The following is a 13826-nucleotide window of genomic DNA, read 5'->3' as shown; positions in this document are numbered from 1 at the left end:
GGGAGGCCCGCAAACCACAAAAAAAAAAAAAAAAAAAAAAAAAAAAAGCAGTCAAAATGTCTACACTAACTGCCATAAAGGACACAGAGTCACGTGGCCTGGCACTCACTGTTTTCAGGTCATTTTCCTATGTAGTCGTAGCATTTCATCTATTACCCTAATAGATGGTTATATAAAAATCATTTCATGGGCAATAATGAAAAAGAAAAAAATGCAAGCATAAAACAAATAATGAAGGGAATATTAAATAATTAATGGGGACTGACACTTTTTCATTATAAAAAGTGATGTTTTAAATTTTTACAATGCACACATATTCTATAATTAAAGATTAAAATCCATGGAAAAACTGAAGCATTTATAGTCTCAAAAATAAGGTTAACCTACTGTTCTCACAAAGAAATTGTTTTAAAGAAAGGAGCGTTATAAGCATTACAGTAAAAATATATGATAAATCTCTTTAGAAACTAATGTCAGAAGATAAGGGTATTGCTTAATTGCATAATTTTATATCCTTCTCTATAATAAAAGATATACCTTACCATAATACCTTAATGGACAAAGAGGATATATTCCAATGACACATTTGTTAGCACTTCAACTGTCAAAGACATAAAACCAAAGAGGCAAAAAAGGAATACATTCTTGAACATGAGCTATGAGGAAAGAAGATGAGATTAATGAAAATAGCAGTTCTGAGGGGTTATACTAGGAAATACAAAATAAACATCTGGGAGTCTTAGAGCAGAGGGAAAAGAATGATTGACAGAGCTCCAATTTAGCTGAAGTAGAAAAGGGACCCAACCTAGGCTGAAAACCAAAGAGGAATCTGGGGAGGGGGAGGGAGAGCATGCACCTGCACCCATCTGTTGCCCGCTAACTGGGTCACACCAGGGCAAGAGGATTTCCAGTATCTAGAAAGCACCAAAGACAGACACTGACCTTCAGCAATTGCTAGGATGACCTACAATAGCTGCCCCCAGGCTAGTGTCACAGGAACTAGGAGGAAAACACCATCAGCTAAACACTCTCTATCCTTCTTCAAGACGCTTATTCTGATCCCTCAAGGAGGGATCAGGTGATATTTATAAGTAAAAGAACCAGAGTACAAATGTTAGGGAGAAAATCTCTATCTGGGCACGCTAAGGAAGGCTTTGTACACAAGCGGTGGCATTTGAGTTGGACGTATAAGGATGAGTTGAAGTTTGTAAGATGAATAAGTAAAAATCTATTTCAGGCACAAAAAAAGAAGGCAGTTCTATTATATCCATCACTAAATACACAGGATGGGGTAGTAATGGAAGATGAGGCCATAGATAAAACTATATTAGAAACACACTCTTAAAAAAAAAAAAGATGGACTAGGACTAGCCCTTTCAGAGTCAGCTTTAGGAATAAGCCTATGATGATTTTGAAATTTCAAGGTGATTATCAAAAAGTATGTTTCCCTTGAAATTCCTCTAACAGGGATAATGTATACAAACACATACAACAGGAATAAAAAAGAGACTGATACCAAGTTTATTAAAGCTACCAACCAATTCAACCAATCTACACATAAAAAGTACAAGTATCCAATTTCCCTTATTTCAATGAGAATAAAAACGGACACCAGAAGTGAGGTAAGAAAGTCCCACAGAATAAAGAAATGGTATAGTAGAAGAGCAAAGGAAGAGGAAAACTTAACATAAATTTCTTAACTTTGGTTTGACTTTAAACTTCAAATAATCAGGGGAAAAGAGGCTTACAGAGTCCTGGGGTGCATAATTTATGAAGGAAAGGGTCAGTACAACAAGGTGCTTTATAGCAGATTTCCACTTCACCTTAAAACTTAAATCTGATGGCAATACTAATCACTAGCACAACATCAGTAAAATAAGCAGAGTAAGTCAGGATTTTGTTAACAAGTGCTTTACTCAGCTCAGGTGTTTTTGTTTAAAGACAGAAACGCACACAGATGTGAGCAAAGTAGATGCAATTAATCAAATGCTACAATAATTTCACAGCTGTTGAGAAGCAGGGATAGATCAAATTCCATCTGAGGCCTTGTAGCTCTTGATGAAGACTGCCACCTTCAAGAACAGGTTGCACCTGTGTCCCTCCCACCCCCCCCCCCCCCCCCCCCCCCCCCCCCGCCCCCCCCCCCCCCCCCCTCCCCCCTCCCCCCCCCCCCCCCCCCCCCCCCCCCCCCCCCCCCCCCCCCCCCCCCCCCCCCCCCCCCCCCCCCCCCCCCCCCCCCCCCCCCCCCCCATGATTTTGAAATTTCAAGGTGATTATCAAAAAGTATGTTTCCCTTGAAATTCCTCTAACAGGGATAATGTATACAAACACATACAACAGGAATAAAAAAGAGACTGATACCAAGTTTATTAAAGCTACCAACCAATTCAACCAATCTACACATAAAAAGTACAAGTATCCAATTTCCCTTATTTCAATGAGAATAAAAACGGACACCAGAAGTGAGGTAAGAAAGTCCCACAGAATAAAGAAATGGTATAGTAGAAGAGCAAAGGAAGAGGAAAACTTAACATAAATTTCTTAACTTTGGTTTGACTTTAAACTTCAAATAATCAGGGGAAAAGAGGCTTACAGAGCCCTGGGGTGCATAATTTATGAAGGAAAGGGTCAGTACAACAAGGTGCTTTATAGCAGATTTCCACTTCACCTTAAAACTTAAATCTGATGGCAATACTAATCACTAGCACAACATCAGTATAATAAGCAGAGTAAGTCAGGATTTTGTTAACAAGTGCTTTACTCAGCTCAGGTGTTTTTGTTTAAAGACAGAAACGCACACAGATGTGAGCAAAGTAGATGCAATTAATCAAATGCTACAATAATTTCACAGCTGTTGAGAAGCAGGGATAGATCAAATTCCATCTGAGGCCTTGTAGCTCTTGATGAAGACGCCACCTTCAAGAACAGGTTGCACCTGTGTCCCTCCCACCCCACCCCACCGCCCCCACCCCCCCACCGCCCCCACCCCACCAGCTCTCCATTCCAGCCACAACCCAGAGCCCACAATTCTGTCTCCAGCTTCAAGCCCAATGCCTGGCACAGAAGGGCCACAACAGGTATCAGTCACTTACAAACAGAACAGAACAATCAAAGAGCTTGCTTATATTTCAGTAAACTGATACAGCCACTATGGAGAACAGTATGGAGGTCCCTTAGAAAACTGAAAATAGAATTACCATATGACACAGCAATCCCACTACTGGGCATATACCCAGAGAAAACCATAATTCAAAAACACACATGCACCCCAGTGTTCACTGCAGCACTATTTACAATAGCCAGGACATGGAAGCAACCTAAATGCCCATCAACAGACGAATGGATAAAGAAGATGTGGTACATACATACAATGGAATATTACTCAGCCATAAAAAGGAATGAAATTGGGTCATTTGTAGAGACATGCATGCATATAGAGACTGTCATACAGAGTGAAGTAAGTCAGAAAGAGAAAAACAAATATCGTATATTAATGCATATATGTGGAACCTAGAAAATGCTACAGATGAACCAGTCTGCAGGGCAGAAAATGAGACACACATGTAGGGAACAAACGTATGGACACCAAGGGGGGAAAGCGGAGGGGGTGGGGGTGGTGTGATGAATTGGGCGACTGGGATTGACACGTACCTGCTGTATAAAAAAATAAAATTAAATTTAAAAAATTAATTAATTAAATGATTTTTTTAAAAAACAATTTCAGAAATGCAGTTTTGGAGGTTTGTGTTAAGATTCCTTATGATGGATATTCCTTGCTGTATTTTGTCACACCCTTTCTGCTGGATATTTAGGTTATTTCCAGTTTTCTCCCATCATTAATAATGTTGAGTTGTTTGCTTGTAAACCTTTGGTTACGTCTTTGGTTGTTTCCCCCCACCCTCCGCTCAGGATGAATTCCTAGAATTGGAATTACACAATTTAAAGAAATACGCTTTCTTTTATGACTCACTGCGTATTGCTAAAAAGGGTGTACATTTCAGTCTTTTATAGACAGCTCATGACTGTGTCCTTTCTTCCCCCCACCAAAAAAAAAAAAAAAAATTGGTTAAGAAATCTGAGGGTAATAGTCACAAAGGCCAATAATCTCTGATCGCTACAGAAAGTTAGTGAGATACTCACTAACTATACTTCTGTCGTTTTATCTACCTACCTACCTACCAAATACTTACTTATGTCCCCAGATTAAACCCAGAGTACAAAACGCTAGACATGTAGGGCTATTATTCCAAGGCTTGTGACCAAGAAAATCATTAAGGTGCACTAAAGGGAAAACACACTCAAAAACTTTTATAGTCTTAATCTCCCTTGAATCTCTCCTTTAGTCATTTAAACTAGACTTTGTAACATGCCACTTAAACACTGTAGGAAGAAACTAAAACCTTCAAAGTAGTCTTTCCCCTGAACCGAATCTCAGGAAATACCTCCTCAGCAGAAGCCCTTGGCCTGTGGGTTAAAGGTAAGATACAGATTTTACAGAAGAGGCTTACATTGTGTAGCAGTCTTCAAAAGTCTAGCAGTGCAGCTTCCACCCCTTAATTTCTGCTCCTGCCAAATCTTCACATCCACAGAAATTACAGAAAATGTTGTACATATGAGCTCAACAGGAACAGCATGGCAGCCCCCAGCCATGACTTACTTGCTGAAATGAAATGAAAACCCAAACCACAATGCTCACTTCCCTCCCAAACCCACGATGCTGCTTCTTTCTGGGGCCCTCTCTGTTGTGAAAAGCAACAACTCAAGCTCAGAGTTTCCCTGTTTCATTGCCTTTACTGGGAAGAGCAGCAACACAAACATAAACCCACAGCCTCTGTTATGAGATTCACAAAAAAACCCATTCCTTAATCTTTGTTAACAGATCTGACTTGTATAATGGTTCATGGCTCCAAAATGCCAAGAATTATCCTAGAGGCATATACGAAAGAATTTAATATTTCAATAACCTAAAGAAAAGTTATTTTGGAAATGAGAATTATCTAACCATTTCAGTACACGGGACACTTTAGATACCTTTACTTCTCTTCATGTATATTGATACATACTAACCAAGTGTTCATTCTTTTATGCAAATCAAATGATTAGCAGGTGAATGTCAGGCCTGAGACTTTTTCCGATCAAATTCACTGCAGAAAAACTAATGAGATGAAGAACTTCAATCAGCTCAAAAATCTACATCACTTCACACTACGTGCAAAATAGGACCATTAACTCCCCACAATACGAGCCTTAAGATGTGGTTTGCATTATCCAAGGTTTCCAACAGTTCCTATCAATGAATATTTTGTCTATTTCTAATGTGTGCAGTAAAACACAGTTGCTCACACACTCTCCTAAAATCATCATAAAACCTGATGTTAATAAAGTTCAGGTAGAAAAGATGTGCCTAGGCAGTTTGCTTTGGTATTTAACAGCAGTATCAACCATATTAAATTCTCTCTTTTATTCCTTGTAATTGCTAAGCAATTATGTGCCAGACACAGCACTAGGCAATAGAGATAAAGTGACAAAAAAGACCTTTTGGCCTTATGGTACCCAAATAACTACCTAATTACACGTAAATGAGTAGTAAGTGCTATGAAAGATAATACTTAAGTAATTGTCCGTGAGGGCAATGTTAGTACAACTATAATGTGAAAGTTTACATTACCTAACTTAAAGATGGCTAAGTTTAGAATACCAAGAGTTTTCATCATGATCCTATTGGACAAGAAAAATTCTTTTCACAAAATCATGTATAATGATTTATTCCCTCTAGTATCACAACTACCTTTGTCCAGATGTGAGCTCATTAACCATAATACATTTGCACTCGAAGACACACAAGCTTAATGATGAGAATAACTAAAGAAGTCTGGGCCGATGAGACAGGATCAGGAATGTGCTTCAATATATCACCAATCAAGTTCTTTTGCCTATCATCTGACCCAAAACTTACAGTGATAACATAGCAGAAGGATCCCTTTGAAAAAAAATCTCAAGATTTCATTAAAGAAGAGCAGAGGTTCAAAACAGCAAATGCTATTTAACATCACTTTCTTGAGTTCATTCCATAAAAATCAAAGAATAATATAAAAGAGTTAATAGAACCTATTTTTGACATGAAACCTCACAGGAGTTTAAGTTTGTGAAACTATTCCATTTTTGACTATACTTTTCAGAATCCCTAGAGATTCTAATACATTGGCAACATGTCTTCTGTTTTAATGTTGCAAATCCAGTCACCCTGCAGATACCTAATTACTGAATGCCGGAATGAGGGAGGCTTGTGGATGCTTTCTGCTGTCACTGGTGCCAAAAGTATTTACACTTGAACAAATACGTGTTGAGTACTCAGGATAAACACCCATACAGTCGTTACGATATGCAGTAGAGTGATGTCATATTGTAATTCTGTCCTTGGAGGTCCACGCTGTGGAAACCACATGTATAAACAGGTTAACGGAGAAGCAAAAATGGATTCTTCTGATAATTCAATAATTAAATCACCTTATTTTAAATTCCACTTTTTGGTATTCCAGCTGGGTTCTGGGATATTTAACAGTCACATTAGTCCCAAGTAGAGTAAGAAAGCAAAGAAATATAAATGCTAATTAAGGTTACCTTTGCACCAAAGATGACGAAAACATTTGTCCAAAGGCTGATTCAGAATCACAAGGCAGTATTTCAAACTCCCTACGGGGAAAAAAAAGCAAAATAAAGTAAACAAGTCAATCAAGTCTTCCATTCCCCTCATATGAGTCTGGAATCATACTCTCTTAGACCAGATTTGCAGTCTACACAGAGCTAAATTTTAATCACAGCTAATTTCTTACACCTGAATTTTAAAAGATACCATAGGTTAATTGGATCTACTTTATTCAATATGTCCGTCACATTACTATACTGCTGAGAAATTTATCATAAAAATAGTTTATCATAAAGACAATTGGGTATGCTTCTTTTTGTACAGGGTGTGCAGCAAAAATTCCCTTGATATGTATTCTTATCCTTTTGATATATGTAACACTTTGATTCAAGTACCCTTCTACCTGGCTGGTCTGCTATCATCTTGACGTTGTTTGCCAAGCAGCGTGGGTCTAATGGGTGCGTACTTTCACATGCATTTTCATCCTCATTTATTCATATTCTCTCCTTCACTTTCATTCTCTCCCTCCACCCCGAGTTATCTTGAACTCTCCGATGTAAAACTTTGTTTCCACAAAATCCTACTAGTTCTTTTCATGACTCTTTTATTCCACGTTTTTAGATGACACTCAAAAGACTAAGAAAGAGGGAAAAAAAGTTACTTCTCCAACAATCATTTGAAGTCTTTTATAATGTACTGTAAATAGTGCAAAGCAGAATGCAATCAGGCTGTTGAAAATCTGTCATTCAGCTCAGTCCAAGCACTCCATTTCATTTATGGAAAGAAATGTTTGTTTGGTGATAAGAAAAATTAACTTTTTTTTTTAAAGCAATCTCAGTGTTAGAAATGGAACAAGGAAATGAAAAGAGGATGGCATCATCCACGGCAAACGTTATTAAGTGCCAATTATATACCAGGCACTAGGAGTGCAAAGAGGAATAAGATTACAGGGTCTCTGCGAGATAAGACATTTATAATAAAGACGATTTATTCCACAATACTGTACAACACAAGGATATGAGGAGTGCTGGGTAACAGATAAATGAATGTGGCAGAAGTTCAAAGCCTAGAGAGTCAGTAAGGTCTGGTGTCATCCTAGAAATCTTTGTGATATGCAGATTTTTGAACTTGATCTTAAAAAGAAGTAGCTGGACAGAATAAAGCAAACGGCATCCCGGACAAGGAAAACAACACACAGGAAGCTGCTATCCTTTGCCAGTAGGACTGTGACCGTGGAAAGTTTAGGAAGCAACAGCCTAATGACGTACACCTAAGACATGAATACTAACATCCCAGATTTCAGACATGCTGTTTAGGATGACGGAGGAATTTCAATTGAGGCACCAGGAAGTATTTAGAGTGAAAGAGAAATGAGTAGTAAGGGCAATTTATGTATATCGGGGGATCATCCATACAGAGATGATAGCTAAAGGTCAAAGCACAGACACAAGCTGAGATACTACAAAGAAAGAGCAGAGAGAGAAAAGAACAAATTACGAACACAAAATCATCATGTTTTGCTCACCGTTACAGAACAGAAGGACGTCGACAAAGGAAATACAGAAGAAAAAGCCGGAAAGGTAAAAGAACTAAGAGGGTAATTCCAAGAATGTGCCGTCGATAACACAGCATGCTAAGGAGATGTCACAGAGACTAGACAATGAGAAAAGGCCAACAAGGGTGGGAAAAATCTCAAAGAAAAGTCTAAAAATTCAGAGGCAGCCTCAAGATAGTAAAGAGAACGAGTTAGAAAACTAAGAGATGCCTCTTCTCAAAAAATAAAAACTGAACTGTGAGAAATGGGGGGAAAAGAAAAGGCAGCAAAGCCCAGAGAAGGTATTTTAAATATAGAAATTATATTCAAATTAGGAGGAGGGAAGTAAGAGAGAGAAGGGAAATGATCTATTCATTTAACAGGTATTTATAGAGCACAAAGTAGTCTTGTTCCGGAATTAACACTCCCTCCCCTCCCCCCTGCCCTACGGCTTACATACTATTGATAAAAACAGGTGTTGAGATTGAGGCACAGGATGACCTATCACAGAGACAGACTACAGTGAGGTAGAGGCAGAGTACGGTCAATTTATTTATAAGAAAGCAAACAAGAAACAAAGTGAAGATATGGAAGTCAAGTGGAACATTTAAAACGACTGCTGTAAGAAACAGACTACAGGAGCTGACAGTCCACAGGTTTAAAAACAGGAATTCAGTTGGGGTTAACTAACAGGCATAGGGCATCAGATCTGCCTATAATTCAGGACTTTTCCCACCAATTCTTTTTTTTGTTTTTTTTTTTTGTTTTTTAGGGCAGGCCAGCTAGTTCATTCATACTGAATCTAAACCTTAGATCTCTGGCTTAACAATAACATAGGAAACCTTTAAAGACACAATAAATATTGTGTTAAATCAGAGATGGTTTAAACCAGTCATATAACTGCTAATACTCTGGGCTGGCAACTACGGTGTAACAAATTATATACATAAAGATATTTAGGTACTAGGATCTGATGTTCTTTCCTTTTCTAATCTAGACTACTCTGGGTGTAGAAATAGGAATCGGTGTAAACAAGTAAGACGGTGATGATGGCTGGTTTGAGAAGTGGCAAAATCGCTTGTCAAGAGGTAAAGGGAAGCAAGGAGGCAGCTTCGGGCAGCGTTGGAGTGAATGACTGTGCCAGAGACCAGTGACTGTCTCACGATATTCATTCTCCTCTTCTTTAACAACAGAAACCTGAGGGGTTTTTTTGGTTTCGGTTTTTACTTTGTTTGCTTTTCTGCTTTTTGTCTTACTGGGCACATCACTGTCCAGGTGAAAAACCATCTCTCAGACTCCTTTGCAGCAAAATGTAGTCATAAGACTCAGTTCTGGCCAAGAAGATACACAAAAGAGCTTTATATGTTACTTCTACGGGGGCTCCATAAAGTGGGGGGGCCTTTCCTTCTGCTGCTTTTCTTCCTCCATCCTGCCATTTGGAGCGAGACTGATGAATGAATGAAAGTCTAGCGGTCACTTGGGATCCTAAGAACAAGGGCAACAGCCTGAAAGAGCCCGGGTCCCCGGGTCCCTGATGATTCCATGAAGCCTCCATCCCAGCACTTCAATGCCTGGCTCCAGACTTCTTTTATATGAGAAAAAACGAAACTCCTATTTTATTTAAGCCAATAGTGTTTGGGGCTTCACTATTCTGTAGAGAGAAACTGAATTTTAATTAATGCAATGACCATGGTCCAGGCTGGGTTATGGTAAAGGTGATCTAGAGAGGAACTGGAGAAGACAAAGAGCAAGCAAGCATCAAAACACAGGAGAACTTTATCTCATTCATTCATTCAACAGGGATAAGAGATTCATAGCCTGGCTCATGGTAAGTGCTCAATATAATGTTAACGGCAAGGAGCTAATACTTTGGATAAACCAATGGTCCTTTAATCTTTGGCAAGGTCTGCAGTGCTAGAGGAGGCATTTGACAATATTGTATGTGTGTGTAAGTGAACGAGCAAACTACTCTCTGTCACTGATTCTTTGATATGTGAACTCAGTATTTTTGTGGCTCAAAGAACAATCTGATGGGGCTTCCCTGGTGGCGCAGTGGTTGAGAGTCCGCCTGCCGATGCAGGGGACACGGGTTCGTGCCCCGGTCCGGGAAGATCCCACATGCCGCGAAGCGGCTGGGCCCGTGAGCCATGGCTGCTGAGCCCGCGCGTCTGGAGCCTGCACTCCGCAACGGGAGAGGCCACAACAGTGAGAGGTCCGCGTACCACCAAAAAAAAAAAAAAAAAAAAAAAAAAAGAACAATCTGATGAAGGGGTAAAGCATTATTATCCACCTTACTGCTCCTCTAAACTCATACTTTCATTAAGGTATTATCTGTGAAAGCACTTTTGCAAAGAATGAAGCCATTTGAAAATTTATAGCACATTTATGATTTACGAATGATGCTATCAATAATCAATTTCTATACATAACATTTATGTTAATCTATTTCTATACATAGAGATATTTAGGTACTAGGATCTGATATTCTTTCCTTTTCTAATCTAGACTACTCTGAAATTATAACTAGGTGAAGTCCGTTTGGCATTTAGTTTACATTCAAAACCCTCACGATTACTAATCCCTAGTAGGCTGCAGACAAAGTAGCACCCAGGACCACGCACTGTTCCTAAACAGCTTATGGGAGTATCTCAATGCAGAGAGAATGCCATGTCACCCTCAGGTACTGAACCAAGCACAGGACATTGCCTCTGACTCTAAATGTGCAGGAACTTAGAAAAAGAGTCGGGACCACAGAAGTAAGGAAACTGATAGTCATATCAAGTATTTCTCAAGTTGTCGCACCGATGCTGCCCCTGGGATGTACAGAAAGACTTAAGAAAAAAGCTATGAAGAACTTCTTCCTTATGCTATAAAAACTACAACTTTTTAATTAGAGTGTTCTAAGGCAATCTCAAAGAGAAATATAGGATAAGTCAAAATCCTTGAATTGCTTTCTCAAAGGGGTTTCAATTATAGAGGATGTAAAATCCCTGATCCTGGATGTGTCAAACCCTAAGTACTCCAAGTTGCCTGGAAACCTTGAATTAAATACAAAGGTCCAAGTTCATGACATGAAAAGAAAAATTAAAAAATGATGTCAGAGGCTTCCCTGGTGGTGCGGTGGTTGAGAATCTGCCTGCCAATGCAGGGGACACGGGTTCGAGCCCTGGTCTGGGAAGATCCCACATGCTGCGGAGCAACTGGGCCCGTGAGCCACATTTACTGAGCCTGCGCGTCTGGAGCCTGTGCTCCGCAGCAAGAGAGGCCGCGATAGTGAGAGGCCCACTCACCGCGATGAAGAGTGGCGCCCACTTGCCACAACTAGAGAAAGCCCTCGCACAGAAACGAAGACCCAACACAGCCATAAATAAATAAATTAATTAATTTTTTTAAAAAATGATGTCAAATCATCAGCCTTGAGCTAAAAAAGAAAAGGCCCTCTGAAGATTAAGGACTAGTTAAACAATACAAATTCAGGGACTTCCCTGGAGGCGCAGTGGTTAAGAATCTGCCTGCCAATGCAGGGGACACAGGTTCGAGCCTTGGTCTGGGGAGATCCCACATACTGTGGAGCAACTAAGCCTGTGCACCACAGCTACCGAGCCAGCAATCTAGAGCCCACGAGCCACAACTACAGAGCCCACGCACCTAGAGCTCGTGCTCCGTAACAAGAGAAGCCCATGCACCGCAACGAAGAGTAGCCCCCACTCACCGCAACTAGAGAAAGCCCGCGCACAGCAATGAAGACCCAAGGCAGCCAAAAATAAATAAATTAATTAAAAAAAAAAACGGGGAGGAGCCCGCACACCACAACAAAGAGCCCGCCCACAGCAACAAAAGATCCCGCCTGCCTCAACGAAGATCCCACGTGCTGCAACTAAGACCCAACACAGCCAAAAAAAAAAAAAAATTAAAAAAAAAAAAAGGGGGGGGGGGGGGGGGGGGGGGAGGGGGGAGCCTTAAAGTATACAGAACAGTGATCTCAACTTCACTGTATATCAGAATCAAAGATAAAACAACAACCAAAGAGCCAATCTCCTATCCTAGAGAATCTGCCTCAATGTATCTGCCATAGGGCCTCTGTATCATGATTTTTTATAAGCATTATAAGAGAATCTAATTGGTAATCAAAATTGAGAACCACTGGTCCAGTGCCTCAAGCAAATGATAGTAGAAAGCCATCATAAGTAGCAACATTTTAAAATACTGTTCATTTCATCTTTATCTCACTCTTTTTAATTGCTATTTTCTGAAAGATGTGTATATATATCTCACAATGATAATTATTTGTAATTTTTTTAAATAAATAAACATAATTGGTTGCTTTTTCTTTAACTGATATGGTATGTGATCAAAGAGGATTTGAAGACCACTACTCTAAATGAAAATACATTGAAATAAAACAATTTACAATAGAAAACTAATTCCTTGAAATGCATTAGCAAGTTATCTAGGGTTTCAGATCTCTGTTTAAAAAAAATACTGGAAGTCAGATAAAATCTATATTAGCCAAAACATATGCCCGTCATTATATATAATAGCTATTTTGTCAGAGGACCAATGACTATTATTATGACTCTCTCATCCCTAATGTATTTCAATTAAACAGTGAAAACTCTAGGGCACTGAATTTCATTTCTATATTGCACAAACTTCTATATATAAGAGCAGTATTTTTTTGTTAAATGTGCATAGGGAAATCAAAACTGTCAAGTCAATTCGTTCTTTGAGGAAATAAATTGCATGCAGACAAAGCACAACTATTAAAAAGCTCTGAACAAATATTCCATACCAAAGTCTATTACAAAATCAAATTACTAATGCACTAAGAATTGGTAAGCCATATATAAGAAATTGCTTCAGAGAAAGTAAACAAAGAGGAGACATAAACAGATGCTTCCTGAGAAATCTCTCTTGCCCGCCCCCACTAAGCATGACCATTCAGTACACCCCGGTTACACCAACGTAATAATAAATTGTGCTCCCTTCCATGGACAAGTGTCCTGGTTTGGATGGTAAGTTACATGGTCCCTCTTCTACATCATCTTCAGGTTCCCCCCCACCTCTCTGCCTCAGTCTTCAGCAAAACTCACTTCAGTAAGATTTTGATCTCACTGCCTCCTGGAAATAACTATTGCCAGGTGCACTGATGACCTCCTGTTGTAAAATTCGCACCTCAGTAGCATAACCGAGGAGATCACTTCTCACATCCTTCTTGAATCGTATTCTTCCCCTGACTTCTCAGAAAACACCAGCTCTAGGTGCTCTTCCTATCTGACAGGCCACGCCTTCTCAGTTTTCTCTGCTGCTTACTCCTCATGTGCACAGAAAGCACTCAATACATATTTGTTGAGTAGCTCATCCAACTCTGACTCTATGCCCATTTACAATAAATTTGCCCAGAGACCAATGGCTCCATACCCAATACAATTCCTCACAGAATGAAATAACACCCTCCTAAAACACAGTGACCCTTTCTAGGTCCTGGGACCCTGAATGCTACTCTTTTTTTTTTTTTTGCGGTACGCGGGCCTCCCTCTGCTGCGGCCTCTCCCGTTGCGGAGCACAGGCTCCGGACGCGCAGGCTCAGCGGCCATGGCTCACGGGCCCAGCCGCTCCGCGGCATGTGGGATCCTCCCGGACCGG

The 13826-nt window shown here is 39.8% G+C and overlaps 1 protein-coding gene across 7 annotated transcripts in view; it reads right to left on the bottom strand.

Annotated features, from left to right (window-relative positions):
• The window catches only part of TPK1 (thiamin pyrophosphokinase 1), a 356442-nt gene that overhangs the window by 282701 nt on the left and 59915 nt on the right, over nucleotides 1–13826 (bottom strand). For 4 of the 7 annotated variants that reach the window (XM_024131127.3, XM_055084778.1, XM_055084774.1 and 1 more), the window contains exon 3: nucleotides 6622–6693. The exons of 2 other annotated variants lie outside the window; for them this stretch is intronic. In XM_024131127.3, coding sequence (XP_023986895.1) covers nucleotides 6622–6693 — 72 coding nt within the window. Of the gene's footprint in view, nucleotides 1–6621; nucleotides 6694–7049; nucleotides 7153–13826 lie in introns of those variants that run through there. One more of the 7 variants, XM_055084775.1, reaches the window with a different exon arrangement.

This window comes from Physeter macrocephalus, chromosome 5 (assembly GCF_002837175.3).
Source record: "Physeter macrocephalus isolate SW-GA chromosome 5, ASM283717v5, whole genome shotgun sequence".
NCBI classification, from domain to species: Eukaryota; Metazoa; Chordata; class Mammalia; order Artiodactyla; family Physeteridae; genus Physeter; species Physeter macrocephalus.
Note: the sequence above shows the minus strand (reverse complement) of the source record. Positions and strands in the feature narration are given on the sequence as shown.